Consider the following 24,636-nt stretch of genomic DNA (forward strand, 5'->3'; position numbering starts at 1 on the left):
TTGTGCAAGGGTTAAATAGCCTTGGGCAACAAATTTGACACTTGGAATCCACAGAGGGGGTTAACTTACATGAGTGTTTGGAGGAGGGGTTAAAGACGGGGGCACAGGGAGGGCAGAGGTTTAGGGTCCCCAGAGATCCAATTGTACCGGGCCCCAAGAGTTCTGTTGCTGCCCTTCCCACATAGGAATCTTTCTTTTTTTGCTCTTAGCATCTTTTGTAATCGAATAGTACAGACCAGTCCAATTTGCCTTACACCGATTCTGGTTAAAAAAGGACTGTTCTGTCTCCTATTGTTGAATTATTTATCGCACAGAGTAACAAAAGTCTATGCCAGCACTCTTATGGGTTTATTGCTTTTAAAGAAATGACACACAGAGAACGTATGGTGGGACAGACATAGATAGGTTATTTATAACAGCTTGTCAGACAGGTGACAGTGTGACACAAGAACGTATCATTCTCGGTATCTCAAAACAAAGGGTCCTCGTCGGAACTTGAGAATAGTTAGAGCAGGACACATCTGTACATAAAACATGGAAAACATTACATAAGGAGTTGAAATAAAACTTACAACATTAAAAACAAAATGGTGTTAAGAATAGTGCTTAAAATAATCACAAGGCTTGGGCAAGTAGTACCAGATAACGGACAAGTTTTAATTAAGATTTTAAATACAAATAGATTTACTGTGTGGTTTAGAGAATGTACATGGTGCCCTTATGACCTTATGTATTATATAAATAATTAGTCACGTAAGAAAATTAGTGGTCAATAAGTAATTTTATTTTCATAGGATGCAAATATTCAAAAGGGTATCAATTAAATTTAAGACTGGAAGAAAGACTAATACACAGTGAGTACTACAATTGCCCAACTTTTGAAAAAGATCTGTTAGAAAGGCATGATTTTCTGTGGACAAACATTGATACATTTCGAAGCTGCATGGTTTTCAATAATTCTAATAATGTATTTTTTTATAACTACAAAAGTAATGTAATTAACAAATAAACGGATTTGACACATTTTTAATTTATACCTTAGTCCCTTTAAGCTATGCCTTCATCATGCTCAAGGAGTTCACATTTTGACACAAACAAATCTGCCAGCATGTGTTTAGGAATTTCAGACCCTCTCACTTTCAATGTGTAACAGGCATTCTCCACTTTTGATAGGCTCTGCTTTAATGCATATAGTTTTCTAGAAATTTCATAGGGCCCCGTGTTCCCAATATAAGCAAATCCATCAAAAATTTCACGCAAAAATTGAGTCAGTTGAAAGGGAGTATCTATGTCTCCGTTCCCAACACTACTTATGCATAACCGCATAAGCTCTCCAGTAAGATCTGCTACTCCAAGCAAGTAATCCACAGAAGTTATTTGAAGGCTTAAGGCATTTGCTTCACTCTGCTCTTTTCCAAGGCAATCAAAGCTGGTCTATAAATGAAAAAACCTGATGTTAAAATAAAAATATTTAGACTGCTGCATTTCAGTGTAACAAACACATTAGCACAATAAGATGAACTTCATCTGTATATACAGTACATGCATATAAAATATCAGAGCCGTAACTAGACTTTTTGGTGCCCTGTGCCAGAAAGAGCATTGGCGCCCCCCTCATTTTTCAAAGGGGCATAATGCATCCAAAAAAGGGCCATGGCTTCATGGGGAAGGGCCAGGGAAGAGATATGAGAGGCCAGGAGATGCTGGGGATGAAATAAGAGGAAGCTATAAGCAAGACTGATAATAAACAGAAATTTGACAGGCCCAAACAGCACCCCCTGACTTGTGGTGCCCTGTGCGATGGCACCGACCGAACTACCCTAGCTACGGCCCTGTAAAATATTGACATACTAACACGTGCCATCCATATAAATCTGTTATTTTCAAATGTTCAAAATCACTCACAAGCAAACAACATTCCGTTTGAAAAATGCACTCAGACTTTTGGACTACAAACTAAAGTGGATAAATAAGAAATGGTCTAGGATGAATTTCCACCAATAAAAAATAAAGAAATATGACACACCAGAGAGAAAACACTTCCGTAGGCCAAACCGCCGTGAGGACATAAGAACATGGATAACTAGATGAAAATTGAAATGAAAGACATGAATTGCATTTAATTTTTTTGTAGCTAGGCAGTCATACTTTATTAAAATGGATGTTTAAGGAGATGGAATGTGTATAACCACAACAATTGATTTTAAAAACTGATACAGTCTATGTTCATGAACATTTGGGGCCTATGCAGAGTTGTACGGAAATCTGTAGTATATGCTATATGCTGTAAGATAGATCCCAAAACCTTCCCACTCAGTCTCTAAATTCATCACACTCAGCATGCAAAAGCAACCCACCAAATTTCCAGAAGCATTTAGTAGACACAAATACTATACTAACCTAATTATTTTAAACTGTTATTCCCCAGATCCAACCTCAGTCCTCACATCTCAGTGAATTACCCAAATTTCTGCCTCTATACCAAACTTATTCTCATCTATGTTCTCAACATCCCATTTCTCATTCAGCCCGAATCTCTGATTCAGTACTTATATACCAATGTGACCCAACATATTATCTCCTAGTCCAGAGGTTCCCAATCACGGTCCTCAAGGCTCCCCAACAGTTCAGGTTTTAGAGATATCCATGGTTGAGCACAGGTGATTTAATTAGTACCTCAGTCAATTTGATTTGACCACCTATTCTTAACCTTGGCTATCTCTAATACCTGAACTGTTGGAGAGCCTTGAGGACAGCGTTTGGGAACCTCTGTCCAAGTCATTTGCCATTTTCAACAACCCGCTCATTCCCCACCTACTAGTCTGTCCCCACAATCCAGTGTTACCACATCTTAAGTAGTTCTATATACTACCTACTATGATTATACCTATTGTGGCAGTATCACCAGACATAGCGCTGTGAGCTGTGTGGGGCAGAAGAGATCAGTCCACACAAAGGAGAAAAAGATTGTGGGAAGATATGTAATTGCTGCAGGGTGGAGAGAGCTCAGGTGTGGGCTGGTGAGAAGGCAGACCAGTCAGGCTGCCGTTGGAGACAGTCTAAGTGGGACTGTGGCAGCCAGAGAGCCCAGTGAAGCTAAGCAAAGCCACTGGGGGTCAGGGGGCCGAGTCAGACCTGCAGTAGGCAGAAGGGGACCACAAACCTCTCAGACTGTGTGACATTAAAGCAGCTAAGCTGCAGGCTGAGGAAGCCAGAGCCTATACCTGGAGGAGACAGGAAAGGCCACCAAGACTTTCTGTTTTGTATAGATGTGGCAGCCAAGCCAAGCCAGGCTGGAGCTGGCAATAGACCTGCAGACTAGCTGCTATTGGCAGACTAGCTGCACCCTTATAGTCAGGGATCAAGAAGTGACTTAGGTGCTCTAAAAAGGGACCAGGTTGTTTATTATTTTCTGTTCATTTGTGCTGTACCTTATTTATGCTGGAAAGTAAAGCACCATTCCATTTATTTTACCTAAAAACTGGGCGTGGACTCTCATTACAGCACCTAAACACTGCACCAAACCACCCTCTACCAAGCTAATTACCCCGTTATCATCACACTACTTTGTTTATCACACATCCTGCTGACACTGCATGCACACATGAAAGTGGGGACTGAATGGAATGTTAGCTGAGGCTGAAAGGGTTGATTGAGGGGAAGGAGTGTGATGGTTGTGTGGGACGATCATTTGTGCTACATAGCTGCTCAAGCCTTCAGTTGCATACCCTGCATGTGTGTAAGTGAACGCACATATCTACGCTTTAACAGCTCCACCCTTTTGCGCAAGACTGCAATTTCACTCCATGAAAGTGCTGAATCTGCAACTAACCACAGGGTGTGATGTCACTAATTAGAACAGCTGCATTGCTGTTAGAGAGATTAATTGGTAGAGTTTCAAGAGTTTTCTGATATTTTAGAATACTTGTGTTAGACGCTTTAATTGGACATTTTAAAGCTAAATACCTTGTCGTCTATGGAATACCTTAGCTTTTTGTAACATTAAAACAGTTAGAATTGGGGCGTGGTCTGGCTGTCTCTTTGGATGGACCAATTCTACTGCAGCTCCTGCTAGCCCCTAAAAAAGGAGCTGCTTTAACCCTCTGGCGGCAGCCCAAATCACTCACCCTCCTGCCTGAAGGTGCACGCTGTGTCCCCACTCCGTCCACCGGACCCTCCACAGCCCAGGTGAGCACCGGCGGTCTGGGGCCTACCTGCAGCCCAGAAGCCGCGGCCTGGAGCTTGATGCCCCGGCAGTGATGCACGTGATGCCATAGTCGCGGCCACCCGCGCTGGCCGTGGCTGATACACAGAGGGTGACGCTGCCTCCCTCCTTGCGGATCTTGCTCCTGCAACCCTCCTCTCACGAGCCCTGAGATGCGGCCCTGCGGATTACGTGAATATCAAGGACCCACCATTTTAGCTTCCAGACCCAGCTGCTAACCACAGACACTCGGTCTGCTGCCTGCCTCACAGTTGCTGGAGATCTGACCCAGTGGTCGCCCCTCTCTACATCCACTCAAAGACCTGTGGGTGGATCCCCCCCAGTGCCTGGAACCACTGAAGCAATTAGAATGTAGGACTTGAATTAGAGACATCTTTCTAATGACCTTCATCAGGCACATACTGTAAAGCTAAGTAGTCAATCTCACCCTCACCAGGCACCCTTGCCCCCTGGAGAGTTACAGATGTACCCCCCCTGATTCCCTGGTCATCATAACATATCAATGTAGTCTGCACTGATAATTCTCAGACCCTCAATTTCCCTCTGCACGGCCACTGTAACTGCAAGAGATTTGTGGGGTTCCCATATTAACTGCGACCTACCTGCAGATCTCCATTTTACTTCTGGGGGTTACACTGACTGCTCTCCAGCAAATCCAGTCTCCACAGCATCACCCCCCTCCCCCAATGGATATGTGTTATTGATATAAATATTTACGCTATTTGGGGGGCATGGCTTAGCAAGCAGACCGAGTGGATGTGTGCAGTTCCCGCATTGCCCACGTTTAAAACCACCCTGTCTGTACTCAATCGCGCTGAAATTAGCCCTAATTGGGATCCCTAAGCCCCTTTTGCTACCCGGTGCCGCTGACCAAGCTGAATAGTGGCCCTGAAGCGGGCATGAGCCACCGACTCGAGTGCGGCCTACCTGCCGCGGGCTCAAGTTTGAGCGACGCGCGGCCTGCTAGACACACCGCGTCCACCCCCACTGATCTCCGATATCAAATGGGGTGCCGCTGCCGCTCTCCACGAAGACCTCACCTCCACATAACCCCCTATCTCCCCCCACGAGCCCTGAGAAGCGGCGCTGTGATAGAGAACAGCAAGGAGCCGCCATCTTGGCCCACAGTCTCTCCTCCTTGCCACAAACACCTGGCCTGCTATCTATTTTACCTGCGTGTGGCTTCATACAGCAGGTGTTAACCTCTGCATCCCCAGTGACATGCTGCAGGGTGACTCTCTCTCACAGGTCCGGAATCATCACTAAGGACAGATTGTGAGACTTGTAACAGGGGCCTTCAACTGCCGAATGATACACAGCACATCAAGGTCAGTACCAGCCTACCCTACTCACAACTCACAACCTAACCTACTAGAGAGCTGCTACAAAAGGGGCGGCTGTCGATGTTGATCGCCCCTTTTTGTAGGCGGGCCGGAGGGGTGGTTTCCAAAATGGAGGCGTTCCTTTAGGAACGCCTACCGCTTTGTGGGCGGCCGCACTGACATCATCAGTGATGTCAGTGGGGAACTCCCTGCTCGATCAGAGCAGAAAGCTCCCTGGGGCTTGCGAGTGCCCAGACCCAACCTTAGGGTCTGGTCGCAAGCCACGGTGGTCGTGATGGTAATCACCATCGTGACCATCACCCTGGTCGCTAGCTAAGCTGTGGGTGCTAAATCTTATGAATCCCTATATAAAACTAACTACCCTACCCTCATCAGATCAATCCAAAGAGACCTGCAACAGTGGCAAACATATTTTCTTTGGGTGGGTCGCATCAACGCCGTAAAAATGAACAGTCTCTCCAAATTATTATACCTTTTTCAAACTCTCCCTGTCCCTATCCTTTGTCACACCCTCAATTCCCTACAAACCAATCTCTGTAAATTTATTTGGAATTATCGAAAACCCCGGATTCGGCGAGACATACTCTTTAAATGTTCTCGGGACGGAGGTTTGGGATTGCCCTCTCTACATCCTACTACAACGCGACCCGGTTGAGCAAGATGTCCGCATGGCATTCACCTCGCCATGTTAAGAGATGGGTCGACCTGGAGAGTGATTTGGTGGATTTACATTCGGTCTCTTACTTACCCTGGTTGCCCCGTAAACATAGACCTAGATCTGCTCTTCTATTTCCCACTATAAAACTGACACTCAGTAACTGGGACTCACTCAACAAAAAACTAAATCTTTCTACACGCCCCTCCTCTCTAACCCCCATTTGGAACAATCCTGCATTCCCCCCAAGTCTATCTCAAAAAATGGCAGGTCCCTGGATATTAGCAGGCGTCACAAGGTTTCACCATATAATTGAAGCTTCCTTGCCTAGGTCCTTTTCGGACATTCAAGACAAGCATAAAATAGCCCATAAACTTCATTATCAATATCTACAAATCAGACATTTTACCACCTCAATTCCTCACGCCCACTCCCCCCCTACTCCTATAGACAGACTATGTATTTACAGACATCACGACAAGGGAACTATATCGCACCTTTATCACTCTATATTGGCATTGGAGTCTCCTCCACTTGAAACACACAAGAGGGCTTGGGAGATGGATCTCCCTTGGGAAAGAAACATTAGCGTGGCCATCCACGAGAACTCCTATAAGGTGTATTCCAGATGGTATTTAGTGCCAGTACGTCTACACCAGATCTATCCCAGCTCCTCTAACTTCTGCTGGAGAGGTTGTGGCCAAGTGGGAAAATTTTTTCACATCTGGTGGACGTGTCCTTTAATTGTCCCATTTTGGAACATTGTCCGTACCCTCCTATCTCAAGTTACTAACAACCCGACTTCTCCCACTCCAGCTAACTTTGTACTATGTGCTCCGATTGACTTCATCCCCAATACCTCCAACAAACTAGTTCTTTATATCTCTTGCGCTGCCAAGTATCAAATTGCCTGTAACTGGAAAGTACAGTGTACCCCCAGTCGCCAGGAACTCATGAACAGAATTTCGTTCATAGCAAAAATGGAATATACAAGTCTATGGAACAATAACGTCCAGAAGTTCCACACAGTGTGGAATTCCTGGTATACTTTTCATAAATTGCCTCTCCCAGGACTAGGTTAGCTTCAACATTATTCTCCCTTTCACAATCATACATCAATGTGCGTTCACATTTATTTTACTACTCGCTCGCTCCTAATCTTCCCCTTTCCCCTCTACCCCCCTTTTTCTTATTGTTTTATTCTCCCCCACCCCCCTTCTTCTTTACAAACTTTCTCTAGTTTCTTTTTTTGCAGGTCTTTTTTTCTCTTGATTATTTATGTATGTCAGGCAAATGATTATAGCCTATTGAATAGCCATTTATTTTCTGACAAATTGTTACTGATTGTTTATTTTTTATATGTTCCGTCCTAATATTTTATATTATGACAATTGTATTACTCATTGCATTGTTATATCTGTTCAATAAACGAATACAAAAAAAAAAAAGTTAGAATTATAATTTTAAAAACAAGTACTTGAAATTCTCTCCCATTACCCACCAGTATTTCCATCACATACCACCGGCCTGCTCAACATTTTTCTATCAAATGCAACCCCAGACCACCAGTCTATATATCAAGTGCTAAGCCCTGACCACCAGATTTTCTATAGCATGCCATCCCCTGCCACGTGCTTCTCTCACAAGTACCCTGTCAATTAGCCAACACTTTCTAACAGGTCATGCAAACTCCACAGGCAAACATTAGCAGTGGAGTGGGTTGTACTGAAGGGCACAGTGGCAGAGGATACCATCTTTCCAACAATTCAGTTTGTATCTCTGCTCTGCTTGAACTATCCTGGTCACCTGTCAGTGCTTTTATTGTATAGTGAAGACGCAAAGGTGCAAAAACAGACCAGCCACAAAGTTGTAGGACACATAAGCTCACAGAATGGAACCACAAAATCTTTAAGTGCATATAAAATATTTGTCCTCTCATGCAACATTCATTACCGAGTTTCAAAGAGCCTCTGGAAGAAACATCAGCACAGGAACATATATTGTGAGCTTCATTAACTGGGTTTCCATAAGCCACATATCATGTGCAATCATCGGATAGGGTTGTATAAAGCTCACTGGCATTGCATACTAGAGCAGTGGAAATGTGTTTTCTGGAGTTAGTCCTGCTTCACCATCACCAGATGAGTTAGGCAGTTGACAAAAGAACAATTCGTGCCCAAACATGTACTGCCATCTACAAAGAAGGGGTAAGGTGGTATAATTGTCTGGGACAGTTTTTCATTGTTGGGCCTGAACTACAGTATGTTCCCCTGTGCTTCCTTTGTTGTAAGCAAGGCATACATGACAATTGCCCTATGCACAAAGCAAGGTCCATCAAAAAATGGTTTGCCAAGTTTGGAGTGGAAGGACGTGACTAGTTTGCACAAAGCTGTGACCTTATTCTGATTGACAACTTTGGGAAGAATTAGAATGCCAATTGCCAGCCACACACTACCATTACACTATGCAAGCCTCATATATGTACAGTAACTGACACTATGTACATCTTGTTAGACTCATACAAGTATGTCCTGTTGGCCTCATATGTACAGTAACTAATACCCAGCACAATACACAAACCATAAAACTGACCTAACTATGCGGGCCTCATATGTAAAGTCATTGATACTTAGCATATTACATAGACCACATACTGACGTAACACTGTGCTATGAGCAGAAACTATACAACTACTCTGGAGACCGCTTTCGGGAATCATAGCTCGCTTGATGTTTTCTTCGCAATTGTATAGTGCTATTCTTTATTTTCTTTCTACACTTCTGACCATTTAAAACACTCTCTGGGGTATATTTACTAAAGTGCGGGTTTTTAGAAGTGGAGTTGTTGCCCATAGCAACCAATCAGATTCTAGCTATTATATTCTATAAGGTGCTAGATAAATGATAAGTAGAATCTGATTGATTGCTATGAGCAACAACTTCATTTCTAAAAACCCACACTAAATATACCCCTCTGCCTTAGGCTCAAAACAATTGTTCTTTTTTTTGTATATTCTGTTTTTATTAAGATATACAAATAAACATCAACAATATAGACATTACACATCTGAGATAGTACATAGCAGAACTTGCTCGGAAAAGCAATTGAAAAAACACAATAATAATAATATACTGCATACAAAGTAGAAACTGTCTCATAGAGAACATAGACAACAAAACAAAAAAGAAAAAAGACAAAAACCCAACTTAAAACTGGAAAAAATATATATATAAAAAAGAGTGAGGAAGGGATCATCTCAAATAAGAAAAATATATAGTAACTTTATAAGAGTTATGAATCATATGATAGTTGAGTTGGAAGACATATAATTCTTATAATTATCTGTGGATTTATACTCTATCAATATTTGGTTCCCTTAGTTAAAGTCAGAAAATTTATCTGAATAGGAGTACAAAATATCTTCCATTGACATGAAGTAGTCAAGTCTTTACATGTAGGTGGTGTTGTAGATTTCCAGAGTACAGGAATAACAACGCGTGCTGCGTTACTGAGGTGACGAAGCAAAGGCTTTCTGAACTGGGCTACCAGAGTTGTAGAGTGGTTAAGTAACCAGAATTCTGGGCCTGTGCGAACAGATCTGCCTAAAATTTTTTGGGATACAGAAGTAACATCTGACCAAAAATTTGATAGAAGGGGACAATCCCACCAAATAGGTCACAGGGTGCCTAGAGCATTAGAACATCTCCAGCAAGAACTGGGTACAGATGGGAATATGGGACCTCATTCAGAGGGAGTGATAGGTCGCACCCAAAGTGATCGAGAATATGCAAAACGAGCGCTCAGTAGCAACGCTCATCGTAAGCGCGGAAACACCCACAACAATGAAAGCACACCTTCTATCTCTACGGCTAATTCAGAGTCGGTCGCAGGCGGCAACCTACGTCAGAACGATTAACACCTGTTACATTGTTAATTGCCTGCAAACATCGGTTGAGGCAGAAACCATCGCCAGCACTCGCAATGCTTAAGGTAGACCCTGGGCTACCCTTAGCTCTGCGAGCAGTAGCGTCGTTATTGCAACGAAATGACGTGTGTGATGACTCGCTCAGTAATATATGCACGCCCTTAAAACGCCCTTTTTAAGGTCACCCATGCCTGCGTGCGCACCACCACACCCCTGTTCACAAGCACCTTCCCCTCTAACCACCCACAAACGGCACGAAATGTCAATCACAGCTACGACCTCGTAGTGACTAGCGAGCAAGAGGATTGCGGTTGGGAAGACAAGCTTGCGCACGCGCACTGCCATGTACACGCATGCGCAGTTGAAAAAAACATCACTCGCTACGACAAATCGCTCTGTGCGACCGCCTCTGAATGAGATCCATGGTGTTTAGCAAAGCTGGATGTCTGTACCATCTCATTAAAATCTTACACGGTGTCTCCCTAATAGTTATACAAATAAAGCTAGTGTGAGCTTTAAGAAAAGTTGTCTGCCATTCTGAATCAGAGAAGTAGATGCCTAGATCCTTTTCCCAGGTTTTGGCCGAGGGTGGGATTGAGGAAAACTGGCTAGATAATAGCAATTGGTAAAGAGCAGACACTGTATGAGAAGGGGATAGAGAGACACAGGACCTCATTCAGAGGCGGTCGTTAGTTGCAAGCGGTCGCATTGAATCAGGGCGGCCACTTGCATCCTGAACGGCGGCCTACTTGTCCATCGCTAAACGCTTAACGTCCGACCAGGTTGATGGTCACGATGCTGAACACCATCGCGACCATCGGGGCTTACAACCAGTCCCCAAGGTTGGGTCTGGGCACTCGTAAGCCCCAGGAAGCTTCCTGCTCTGAAAGAGCAGGAAACTCCCCACTGACATCACTGATGATGTCAGTGCGGCCGCCCACAAAACGGTAGGCGTTCGTTAAGGAACGCCTCCGTTTTGGAAACCACCCCCCCCCCCGGCCCGCCTACAAAACGGGGCAAGCTGTCGATCCAGGAAGTTCCATGGAATCTCTGTCTGAGGAAGAAAGAGTAGGAAGAGAGACTGTATAGAGATAATCTAGTAAATCTTGTGAAGAAGGTGGTGTTGGAAATCCAGAAGAGGAACCCGCCAGATTATAAAGGGTAGAGTAGTAATATCTAAAGCAGGAAGCAATTTTCAATGTCAAAAAGTGGGTTTTGCCTGAATTGTCTTTAATATTAGGTACAAATCCAGATGTTCGCTGGGCTCGCAAGGCCAGGGCTAAAAGCTTCCCTGGTTTGTTCCCCCATTGGTAGAACCGGCTTTTACATTTCCACAGGGATGATTATATTTTATCAGAAAGCAACTTGTTGAGAGCTATTCGAGACTCTGAAAGTTCCAGGTAGGTGTCGCCACAAAGGGAAGATTTGTGAGAGGACCCAAGCAGGCTAATACGCTGAAGCAAGGCTGAAACCTGTACGGATCTCTATTTTTTAATATAAGAACCAAGATGGATGATTTTGCCTCTCAGGACACACTTATGAGCTTCCCAAACTAATATGGGAGACAACAGAGGTGTCGTTATGTGCTAGGCAGTGAGAGAGAGCCGAATCAATCTCAGCCCTGAAATAAGCATCTTGTAGGAGAGATTCATTAAGCCGCCAAGTCCACTGACCTGGAGGATAGGTAATGCCAATTGTAAAGAAATTGGGGCATGATCTGACCAGGTAATCGACCTGATAGTAGCGTCAGTGAGCATGTGGAGGAATCTGTTTATCACGAATAGATAATCTAAAAACAGGAGTAGGTCTTATGGGGGTGGGAGTAGAACGGGTAGTCGCGACCAGTAGGGTGTAAAATTCTCCAAGAGAGTCGGCCGGCTGGTGATCATGGAAACTCCGTCGAACTTGAAGATATTTAATTTGCAAAAATCGATGGGAGCAATTAGAGGTATGAAGCATGGGGTCTAGGGTCCAATTGAGATCTTCCCCTAAAACTGTAATACATTTTACCAAAGGATCGACTTGGTCTATGCTTAATACCTTTTACCAAAGGATCGACTTGGTCTATGGCTGTCTTTAAGGTGTGTTGGACTTGATTAGGGGCATGAGTATTAATAAATGTAAAGGCTTGGTTAAAAAGCTTACAGGTGAGTAGAAGCAGTCTGTCTGGGATCAACTTATGAACTATAACATCAGTGACAGGTAATCTCTGTTAAAAAAGAATAGCTACACCTTTAGATTTCCCTTCAGGACTATTGTTAAAGAAAGCTGTGGGAAAACGATGATCATAAAGAGAAGGTGTATGCAGGCCAGATTTAAAGTGGGTCTTGTATCATTGCCACATCTACCCTACCAGCCCATAAAGAGCGTACTAGCTTACACCTTTTTCCAGGGATGTTAAGACCTTGAGCGTTAATAGAAAAAACTAAGTTTAGTGGCTGCAGTCATCATGTGAAACTTGGGGAAAGTATGGTGGCGATCCTTGGGGCAAGAAAAGAAAAAAAGGAAAGTGAGAGGAAAAATAAATCAACATCAAAAACAATGAAATTCCTGCATCTGTAAAATAATCCAGAGTCTCAGTAGGCAATAACATAAGGTGCGGGTACTGGACCTAGACAGAAAAATTAAGAAAAACAGAGAGAAACCACAAGAAATATACAGCAAAAAGAACCTCAGGTGTCTTCCAGCTTAGTTGGATCGGGAAGATTTCTCGGTCACCGTCTTGAGTGTTGGACCCGTTTCCAAGAAGAGCGTGGTTCCAGATGAACAGGCAAATCCAGTTAAGCCAAGGGATCTCTCCATTCGGGCTTCTCAACCAGGGGTAGGCCCAGTGTAGAACAGAATGAAGGAATATCTGATGGAGTGTGGAGTGAATGTGTTTTACCGGAAAAAGTTACTTGAAGGTGGAATGGAAAACCCCAGCGGTATCTCAGCTGGCGTTAGCGGAGCTCATCAGTCAATGGTTTTAAGGTTCTATGTAGCTGCAATATTGCCATTGAAGTCCACTCCATCCAACTGTCGAACTTTACGCATGATCTCTTCTTTTTGATAAAAATAGTGTAATCTGCAAAGGATCATTACCGAGGATTTCATTAAAAATCTTCGTGAGAGCGTCGATTAGGTTAGGGGGTTTGAACTTCTTCGGGAAGGCCTCAAATACAGATATTATTCCATCTCCCTCTATTGTCGAGATCGTCCAACCTAGACTTTAAGGACTCTAGTTCCGCAGATTGGGATGAGATGACATCAGACAATTTAGAGAGAGTAGTATCTGTGGATTCTTGACTCTCTTCCAGAGATGTAAGGTGATCTGAGAGTATTGGCAGCTCTTGCTTAAGAGATGCCTTTTCTTGCCTGAGGGTGGTTTGCAGATCTTGTTTAGTAGGTTGTGTTCTGATATAAGTCAATATTTCCTTAATCTCATTACCCAGTGTGGAAGAGGGCTGGAGGGATGGGTCCTCAGCAGAATAAGGGCTCAGTGGGTTGGAGGGTGCAAAAGAAGGGTCAGAGGAGTCCAGGGTAGAACCCTCTTTAGAAGGAGTCAGAAGAAGAAACGGTCTCAAGTCAAGTTGAGAGAAGTCATTCCGGGGAAGATTATGTTCTTTTTCTGAGCTTATTTCTTATCTTTTCCCATAGCTAGAGATAATTTGCTAATTTAGGTTATGAATGGGCTGATGTAGCGGTGGGAACATAAAGATGTCACATAGAAGGACATCTTTATGGTCATTCGCTAGGCCGCCATTGCAGACATCGTGAGCACATCCTCAATAACAGGAAATTGAGCACTGGACATCTTATATATAAAGGCAGTGATGTGGAGGGGCTTATGGATATGAGCATCCAGAAATATTATAATGATATAGATAGAAAGTACACTACAAAGAAAAAATATGTGCTTAAATAGTGTGGTTATTACAATATGAATCAGGATGCACACTATATAATAAAAGGCAGCTTTGCGCCAACAGAAAAATTGTTTAAAAAATGGCCCTGAGTGCCATAAAATATTACATCTCCCAGTAGTGTAAAAGCCCACGGTGCAAGTAAACATATAGGGCGGACAGGGCGCAATCCGCAAAGACACAAGGAGTGTCTACTGATTCCGCAGTCAGCAAAGCAAGCCTCAGGAATGCAGAAGGGTTGGTAGAGAGCCCCTACATCCACAAGGGAGCTGTACAGTATATAGGGTGTAAACAGGACGCTGCTCAGGAGCTGATTGAAAACACGTCTGATCCAGAGACCAGCCAGGCCACGCCCCCCAAAATTTGTTCTTTACAAATCATTTACATATGCAACAAGCATCAGACGACTTCCGTTTAACGCTGGACTATAAAACAATCTGCTCAGTGTAATTTGTACAGGTGTAATATTAAAGTTAAACCCTAAAAAATTCATAAGTTTTACTTAGGTTTATAGATAAGTCATTGTAAATACAATAAAGATGCGTATTTCAAACTGCTACTAAGTTGTGACATAAATTGTAAGTTTTTATGTTGTTAGGACCTGTAACAGCTGTTTAATAGCTGTTACTGCTAGGTATGAGTATACAGTCTATCGTGACCCAAGGGCACTGGGAAATATTGCTGAGAAACAACTGACGCGTCAGAAAAAGGGACACCCTATTTCTGTCTGCAAGAGACCATGTCAGAAATCCAGCAATGTACCACCCAAAACAAGTTGTTTGTGTTTTTGAACATCAAGAATTGTACTGCTGTGAAAAAATGTATGCTGTGCCCCCTAAGCCAAGGGGAAGAGTCTTTTTTTGAAAACTATTTGAGCAATAAACATCTTGCGTTTACAACTACATATCTGAATCATGCAACAACAGAATTGCGCCAAACACTACTCCATTCTCCGGCTGCCTCCAAGCTCAAGCCCTCTGCCAGCTACCAAGCAGGGCCTGGTCCATTAAAGGATCAGTGGGAATCAGCCGACACCAATCAGGAGTTGTGGCTGCGGCTTTGCTACGCATACGCAGCAGAGGCGGTTCCAGGTGCTGATGTAAGAGCCTGGGAGAAATGGTTCCAGGTGCCAGTGTAGGAGCCTGGGTGTACGTAACTGGTACCAGGTGCCGATTGTAGAAGTTTGATGGTAGCAGCAAAGTCACATGCCCATGGCGCAGTGGGTGGAGTCAGTAATAGGTGGTTACTGATGGTAAGCGGGGGTTCTCTCAACAATAAATATATAATAAAAATGTTTACTCAGTTTGCTGCTAAAAGAATGAACAGACTATCCAAAATTCGTACAAGGGACTGAAAAATAAGTAATGATGCATAATGATAAATAAGTAATAATAACCAGGGTGCAGTTCCTGCATAGCAGCATCCTAAATGCACACTAGATGGTGCTAGATAGTAAGAAATAGTGTTTTATCCGGCCTGTGCAGAAGTTCCTGCTTTCACTGCAACCTTCCTGCCTCTATAGAACATTACGTTTCAGTCTGCATTGCAATGACAATAATGGGTCTATTTAATAAGCTGATAAAAGCCCCTTGTCTAGTGTTTTCCCCAGAGAGAAGACTCTTCCAAACTCTTCTCAATTTATTAACATGCTTAAGGGGCCTATGGATCAAGCTTTTTTTTTTTTACATTAACTTGTATAGAAACTGCAGCTCACACAGTTTCTACATAATTGAATGTAAACAAGTTCCCCTTCATAAAAACTCCTGTATGTAGGTGATTGAGTGGTAAAAAGTGTGTATAACATATATGTCCTCCGACAGGAGGCTGGCTAGGTCATGGGGTGGGCACAGTCATTCCACTATACAGGGCATTTCCACCTCCCTCCCTCTATGGCCTTGCTACTCCACCACTATGCCCCATTCCCTCCTGGTTCTGCCTGTCACCTCCAGGGCTGCCAAGAAAAAGTGTGGGCCCGGATACAGCAATATTCTGTGGGACCACAGCATGTTGGGCATTGCTGCACACATTTATGGGTGGGTCTAGCATGTGAGATGCACCCACTCACAGGACAATGGCATAGCACCCAGCAGCTGGGACTAAAGTATTCACTACTGTATTAGGATGGCGGGACAGTCCCATAATAGCTGCATTTTTAGCAGGATGTATTTAGATGTTAAAATGGAACACAGAAATGAAAGCGAGTAGTTGACATCACTGTCTATTAAAGAATAGTAAACTAAATTAGCTTCAACCTGCACCAGGCAGCCAGCAAACGGTTCTCACGCTTTAGTGAAAGGCAGCCTCAAGCTGGTCAGCACAAGCCCAGTAAAAGCCCACCATTGAAAAGTGGTCACCAAAACATTTTCTACATAGGAAAAAAATAAAATAAAATAAATCTTTCTTGACCCAATGAGGGGCATTAGGCAGTCATTCGAGCCTTCACCTTCAGCCACCAGCTTTCTTTGATTAAGTTTATTATTTAGGCTTATTACAGAGATTAGATAATGTTTGAAGGTTAGCATGCACCATGTGTGACCTCTAATTGTATCAGGGATTGCTGTCACCAATTCATATTATAAAACAGAGATGGGCCGTATAAGGCCCGCGGAATCATTTGGTCTGGCCCTCAGAGCTTTTTTCTGCTAGCCTCATCTGGCTAGCAGGGTGTCTAGAATTGCACCCTGCAGCCAGAATCTACAGAATGCAGCAGTACTGCCTGGAGTGTCCATAGGACGCTTCAGACACCCTGCTGCCCTTACAGCTCCCCAGAGCATTCTCAGGATGCTCCGGGCATTGCTGTTATCACCGGCGAATGTGGCCCCACTCCGTGTGTGATAACAAATCATTTTATATATATCTAAAAAGGTTCCCCACCCCTGCTAATACACAATGCTTACTATTATAGATTAGGCCACTAATTATATGGGTCCAAAATGATTAATGGTCTTAAATACTGAAGAAGTTGACCAGCAAAGCTCTGATTAACATAGGATACATTTACCGGTTTCAAAGACTTTTTGTGATGTAAGAAAAAAAATATGAGATATGGTAAGAACTTACCCTTGTTATCTCTATTTCTACGAAGTCCATAGGGTTCCACATGATACCTTGGGGTATAGGTAATGACGTCAGTCGCAGGGCACCAAAGAGTTAAGCTTTCAGCCTCCCAGGATGCACTAGGTCCCCCTCCTATACCCCGCCCCCGGGCCAAGGCACCTCAGTTAGTTACCAAGCCATAGGCCGGAGGAGGAGAAGGAAGAGAGAGAACAAAGATCTGGACACATACAAGAATCACATTCTCACCAGAGGGAGACGGAAAACCGGTGACCAGAGCAAAGCCCATCTGCAGCACAGGTGCGACAGGGCGGGAGTCCTGTGGAACCCTATGGACTTCGTAGAAATAGAGATAACAAGGGTAAGTTCTTACCATATCTCATATTTTCTACTTCAGGGTCCATAGGGTATCCACAGGATACCTTGGGGATGTCCCAAAGCAGTATCCTTTAAGGGTGGGGACGCTCCTGTGCAGAAAGGAGAATCCGCCGCCCGAAGGAAGCATCCTGAGAGGCGAAGGTGTCAAACCTGTAGTACCTCACGAAGGTATGGACAGAAGACCACGTAGCAGCCTTGCAGATCTGAACTGCCGAGGCACCACGTCGAGCTGCCCACGAAGGACCCACAGACCTAGTGGAATGAGCCTTCAGAGAAGGAGGGACCGGTAGGCCTTCATGAAGATGAGCTTCAGAAATAGCCATACGGATCCAGGCTGCCAAAGTTTGCTTTGAAGCAGGCCAACCCTTTTTACGGAAGCCATAGAGGACAAACAAAGCGTCCGACTTCCTAAACGAAGAAGTGCGGTCAACATAAGTCCTTAAGGCCCGCACAACATCCAAAGAGGCCTCACCCACGGAAAGACCCGGTGAGTTAAAGGCCGGAACAACTATTTCCTCGTTAACATGAAACTGGGAAACAACTTTGGGAAGAAACTCGGGCCGAGTGCGGAGTACTGCCCTGTTCCCATAAAAAACCAAGAAAGGGGGTCTACAAGAAAGAGCCCCTAACTCAGAAACACGTCTGGCCGAAGCAATGGCCAGAAGGAAAACAGTCTTAGCTGTTAGCCATTTAAGATCCACTGAGCCCAGTGGTTCAAACGGCGGTCCTTGGAGAGCCCTCAGGACCACAGCCAAATCCCAAGGCGCCACAGGTGGAACAAAGGGCGGCTGAATGCGGAGAACACCCTGCATAAAGGTGCGCACATCCGGGATTGTAGCAATCCTACGGTGAAACCAGACAGATAGGGCCGAAACCTGTACCTTCAAAGAAGCAAGGCGAAGCCCATGATCTAGTCCCGCTTGCAGGAAGGCGAGAATCCGAGACAGACGAAACTCCCGCGGTGCATAACCTCTCGGTCGACACCACTGGAAGAACGTATGCCACACGCGATGGTATATCCTCGCGGAAGACGGTTTCCGAGCTCGTAACATGGTACGCACCACAGAGCTGGAAAACCCCCGGGACCTCAGCATGGCCGTCTCAACAGCCACGCCGTCAAAGACAGCCGAGTCAGGTCCGGGTGAAGGCAAGGACCCTGAGACAGAAGGTCCGGTCGTAGCGGCAACCGCAGAGGACTGTCCACGGACAGACCCTGAAGGTCTGAGAACCAGTGCCGTCTGGGCCACGCGGGAGCTATCAACAGGAGCGTCCCTCCTTCCTGTTTGAATTTCCGGATTACCCGTGGAAGAAGGGAGACCGGAGGGAACAGGTATGCGAACCGGAACGTCCACCGGACGGACAGAGCATCCACCAGAGACGCCCCTTCGTCTATTGTGCGAGACCCGTACACCGGCAACTTGTTGTTGTGCCGGGACGCCATGAGGTCGATTTCTGGAAGACCCCACCTGTCCACAAGTAGTTGAAAAACGTCCGGGTGCAGGGACCATTCCCCCGGATGAACGTCCTGGCGACTTAGAAAGTCCGCCTCCCAATTGAGTACTCCCGGGATGAAGACCGCTGATATGGCTGGAAGATTGCGCTCCGCCCAAACCAGGATCCGAGAGACCTCTACGAGAGCCGCCCGACTGCGAGTTCCTCCTTGCCTGTTTATGTAGGCCACGGTGGTAGCGTTGTCCGACTGGACCTGCACCGGGCGACCCTGGAGAAACCGCTGTGCCTGCTGGAGAGCATTGAAGACCGCACGGAGTTCCAAGATATTTATTGGAAGCTCCGCTTCTGTCGGCGTCCACCTGCCCTGGAACAAGTGTGGACCCGAAACTGCTCCCCAGCCCCGAAGACTGGCGTCCGTTGTCAACAGGACCCAATTTGGAACCCAGAACGGACGTCCCTTGTTGAGGTGGGTCGTCTGTAACCACCAAGTAAGGGACAGGCGAACCTCCTGGGTGAGCACAATCGTCTGGGACTTCAGAGACTGAGTCAGCCCGTTCCACTTGGACAGGATCAGGTGCTGCAGAGGTCTGGAGTGAACCTGGGCGTATTCCACCATGTCGAACACCGACACCATGGAGCCCAGAACCTCATCGCCGAGTGTAAGGACACCCGGCGGCTGTGCAGGCAACTGCGCACCCTTGACTGTAAAGCAGAGATCTTGTCCTCCGTCACGAAGATCCTTTGCTGTCCCGAGTCCAATAAGGCTCCAAGATGCAGAATCCTCCGAGACGGGATTAGAGTGGACTTCTGCCAGTTGATTAGCCAGCCGTGCCGTTGCAGCAGTGCAATGGTCAGGTCCAAGTGGCGTAACAGGAGCTCTGGAGATCCTGCCACCAATAACAGGTCGTCCAAATACGGTAACATGCGGACTCCCTGCAGCCGCAGAGAAGCCGCCATGACCGCCATCACCTTGGTGAAAACACGTGGTGCTGTTGCCAGGCCAAAAGGTAACGCCCGAAACTGGAAGTGGTCGCTGCGGATTGCAAACCTGAGGAACTGTTGATGGCGCAAAAGAATAGGGACATGCAGGTAAGCGTCCTGTATGTCCAATGACACCAAGTAGTCCCCAGGTTCCAGCGCCAGAATGATGGACCGTAGGGTCTCCATCCGAAACTTCGGGACCCGCAAAGACTTGTTGAGTGCTTTGAGGTTGAGAATCGGACGATATGACCCATTGGGTTTCTGTACCAAAAATAGATTTGAATAGAAACCCTGGCCCCTCTGGGAGAATGGAACAGGCACTATAACTCCAGCCTGGAGCATAGTGTGCAATACCTTCCGCAGCTCCGTAGCCTTGTTCCGGTCTGATGGGAGACCCGTGGTGAAGAAGCGAGCCGGGGGTCTGTGCCGGAAGGAGAGGGCGTATCCGTGGGAAACCACCTCCAGAACCCAAGTGTCTGTCGTAGTGGTCGACCAACACTGGGCGAACTGTAGCAGGCGGCCTCCCACCCTGGGATCCCCCAAAGGGAGGCCCGGACCGTCAGGCCGCAGGCTTGTCATCTGGCTTGGGGGCCGGACGTCTGGTACTCCATGCCTGCTTCCGGGGCTTGACCGATTTCTTAGGGCCAGCCTGTCGAGGAAACGACTGTGGTTTGGGCCTGCCCTGGGCCCTAGATGACCGAAAGGACGATGGTCCCGAACCAGAAGGAGCAGCGGCCGACGGGAGACAAGCAGATTTGGCTGCCGCCAGCGTGGCCACAATCTTATCCAGATCCGGACCGAAGAGAACTTCTCCGGTAAACGGCAACGCTTCCAGACCTTTCTTGGAATCTGCGTCCGCCTTCCAGGATCGCAGCCACAAGGTGCGACGAGCAGCTACCGCTGCTGAAGAAATTCTAGACACCAGAGTACTAATGTCTAGAGCCGCCTCGTTGATGTAGGTGGCCGAATCACGGAGATTGCCAATCAACTCCGCCTGTTCGGCCGGACAGTCGGATTCAAAAGAAGCCTCTAATGAATCCGCCCAGCGCTCCATCGCTCTGGCAACCCAGCAAATGGCCATAGCCGGCCGTATTGCCCCCCCTGCAAGGGAATAAGCGGACTTCAGGCAGATTTCTACCTTGCGGTCCGTAGCATCCTTAAGGGAGGACATGGATGGCATCGGCAATGTGGCACTACGGACAAGACGGGTCACGTGAGAATCCACCTGTGGAGGGGATTCCCACTTAGCAAAATAATTATCCGCGAACGGATAAGCCACCGCCAGGCGTCTCTGCGGCTGGTATCTTTTGCCAGGTTGTTTCCACGCCTCCTCTAAATGGTCCACCAACTGACCCGAAAGAGGAAAGACTGTGGCATCGCCCTTCACATCTTTGAAAAAGGCATACTTAGATTTAGCCGCTGGGGGAACTTCGTCCTCAATCACCAAGGCTGTGCGGACCGCCCGAATAAGTCCAGGAATATATACTTTGGACTTAGCACCAGCGTCCTTAGTATGGAGAGGTTCCTGATCGTAAGGATCCAGAATCTCCCCATCATCAGACGTCCCTTCGTCATCCTCATAAGGAGCGGACAGAGACGCCACCGGCCTTTTATGAGGCCGCATCACAGACTCCCCTTGCAACACATCCGACAAGTGTTGTACAGAACTCGTCAGGGAGTTAACCCACGCTGGCTCCTGAGAACCCGGGAGCGGGGAAATAGGGAGACTGTGGGGTACCACCAATTGTCGTGGGAACCCCTGCATGGGTGACGACACCACAGACTGCTGGGACAAACCCATCGGAGTAAACGCGGGCTGCGGAGCTAACTGGCCCACTAAAGCTGTTAATGCCTGAGCGAAACAAGCCCAGGGCGGCTCCTGTACCGGTGCTGTAACCGTAATAGGCCGCGCCATGGACAAACACTGCCGGCAAAGGCCCTCCGCGCTACCCTCCCCCTCCGCTAACGGTACTTTGCACGTGGTACACTGTAGCCGGAGGGGAAAATCACTTTCAGACATGATGGCACCACGTATGTGACCTCTCTCACCAATTAAGTATTAAATAGGCGAGAGACCACCCTGCAGCACCGCACCGCAAGGGCTTTAGCAGAAGAACAGGGACAGTAATAAAGCTGACAGTTTAGAGAAGAAAAGTTACAGGCAGCGCTAGCACAGTCACATACAATGCAGAGAAATAACAATTCCTGCACTAACAGCGCTGATTACTCAACTACACAGACACAGGGCCTGGTAGGACACAGCGCTGCATACACAGACCTGAGCCACAGCGGAGGAGAGGTATGCGGGGGGACCCAGACCACGATGCTTCCGTCCAGCGCTTCCAGCAGCGTTCACCATGCGTTCTGGAGAAGATGGCCGCCGAGGAGCAGAGAGGAGGCTGGCCTGGGGGAGGAGCGCTGCCACAGGACCAGTCGGCAGCATGCAGAGAGGGCTGTGTGCAGCGGGGGAGGCGCCGGCTGTGAGACAGGGAAGGCGCGCTCCCCTGGCATGCATTTAACCCCTGGGACGCCGCAGCGCTACCGCTCTGCTGCGGTCCGCTGTCCCAGGGGGTAGTGGAAGCGCAGGTTGGTCGCCTGGCTCCACGCTGCAGCCAGTCCCCAGGGAGCCCCCTGCCTGGGGACTTAGGACCATGTGATCAGCGGGGACCCACCGCGGGACCCCGCTGCTTACCTCTGTCCCCCTTGAATCCGGCCATGGTCCGGAGCATCTGGGGTCACCGCTAGCTGTGACCCCAGACGCCCACCAGCATCCCCGGATCAGTACCGGCGTTCTGGTACCGGCGGGGTGTAGGGAAGACAGCATGGACGTCAGGACTGACTGTCCATGCTGTTCATCCAGATGTGCAGCCACAGCTGCATGAAGAAAAAGCTTCAGGGGCTCTTCTAGCCCCCACTCCAACAGGTGCACTCGACTCCGGCCGGGCACCAAACTAAACTGAGGTGCCTTGGCCCGGGGGCGGGGTATAGGAGGGGGACCTAGTGCATCCTGGGAGGCTGAAAGCTTAACTCTTTGGTGCCCTGCGACTGACGTCACACCTATACCCCAAGGTATCCTGTGGATACCCTATGGACCCTGAAGTAGAAATATGAATCCACAACTGACATTTATTTACACAGGAAAGATGAGATAACAAAGACATAGGGCCAAATGTAATTGTTAACAGTACAAACATGCACTTTCTCGCACTTTTAAAAAGTGCGAGTTTGTCCTGCAACTCGCATATGCTCGAGGATACTACATATGCAAATATAGGCGAGTTTTGGGCTATGTAAACTGACACATTTTAATGCAACTAGCATTAAAAGCTGCGAGTTCTACAGAAGCCATCACAGATCAGTGAGATCTGTGACGGCTTCTGTGTGTGTTTAAAAGAAAAAAAAGATGTGCAGCCCCTACCCAAAAGCATAACCAGCCCCGTGCTCTGTCTAGCTTGTCCTGGTCCTGGGATTCTGTATATTAAGAACCAGCACAGGGCTTTGCTGAGCCAGTCATGGTTGTGGAAAAACAGGGGACAAAACTAGTAGGGGTCCCCTATAATCTCCATAACCAGCACCGGACTCTTTCTAGTGGGGGGGGGGGTAATGCCACTGCCAGGGAAAACCTTTCACTCGTTTCCTCGGCCAAAGCATTACCCCTATGGAGATTACAGGGTACCCCTACTCGTTTCGTCACGTTTTTCCACAACCAGGACTGGCGCAGCAAAGCCCTGTGCTGGTTCTTAATATACAGGGGCCCCCTATGCATTTTGGCCCCTGTATTTTTCGAACCAGGACAGGCTTTCTAAAGCCTGGGGCTGGTTATGCTTTTGAGGGGGTGGGGGGAGAATGGCTGCACGTCATTTTTTTTTAACAAAAAATATATCTTCATATGTACACACAGAAACTTGCACGTATCTCATGGATATGTGCATGTTTCTGTGTGTCACAAACTCTCGTGCGGATTGTGGATGCAACCCGTATTCAGGGAATTGGCTAGACCTATTCCTGAGGCGCGGAGTCTAATGTGCCGGCAGCATTCACCAGGAACCCTCGCAAGACGTTAAGGACTTGGCTGCGTCCGACACACAGGCCGCGGCCCTCAGGTTAGATTTCCCTTTACAGGTGCTGGTGAACGTAGTAGGAGTGCAGGAGAGTTTAGCGTAGTCGACAAGCTGGATCAGATCCAAACAGACGAAACGGTACCAGGGAGGAGGCGTAAACGGATCACAGAGAATAACAGAGGTCAGAACCAGATAATCAACGCAAATCCAGGGATCAGGCAGAATCAGAGTCACGAACAAGCCAAGGTCAGAACCAATAGTCAGGATATACACAGGAATGCCAGAGTATGGTAATGGAGCCTATACTCTGGCACTGAGGTACTCCTAGGAACTTCCTTATACAGGTCAGGGTTCAAGCCAGACCCAATCAGCAACTCCCTAACCATGCCCTGCCCACTTCTTTAATATACTTGCAGTACGGCACGCGCGCCCCTAGGGGAGCCATGACCGTCTGCACATTTGACAGGAGAAGCCCGCGGCAGCAGGGCCGGGATCTCCCTGCTTGCCGCTTGCCGGGAGGACAAGACAGGCAGCCCGGGAGGACGTAATTGGCAGCGGGCGCCAGGATCTCCCCACCCGCTGGCCATCAGGGAGTCAGTGCCACCGGACCCGGTAAGTGATGACCGGTGTCCGGCACACTGTGACACTGTGTTACTGTGA

At 47.0% G+C, this 24,636-nt stretch overlaps 1 protein-coding gene across 1 annotated transcript in view; it reads right to left on the bottom strand.

Moving 5' to 3' along the window:
• Positions 1-636: 636 nt before the first annotated feature.
• Positions 637-24,636, bottom strand: part of TSNAX (translin associated factor X) — a 162,207-nt gene continuing 138,207 nt past the window's right edge. The window contains exon 7 of the mRNA XM_088457419.1: positions 637-1,434. Coding sequence (XP_088313545.1) covers positions 1,048-1,434 — 387 coding nt within the window. The 3' untranslated portion in view covers positions 637-1,047. The remainder of the gene's footprint in view (positions 1,435-24,636) is intronic.

This window comes from Taudactylus pleione, unplaced genomic scaffold (genome assembly GCF_031769625.1).
Source record: "Taudactylus pleione unplaced genomic scaffold, aTauple2 ptg000760l, whole genome shotgun sequence".
Taxonomy (NCBI): domain Eukaryota; kingdom Metazoa; phylum Chordata; class Amphibia; order Anura; family Myobatrachidae; genus Taudactylus; species Taudactylus pleione.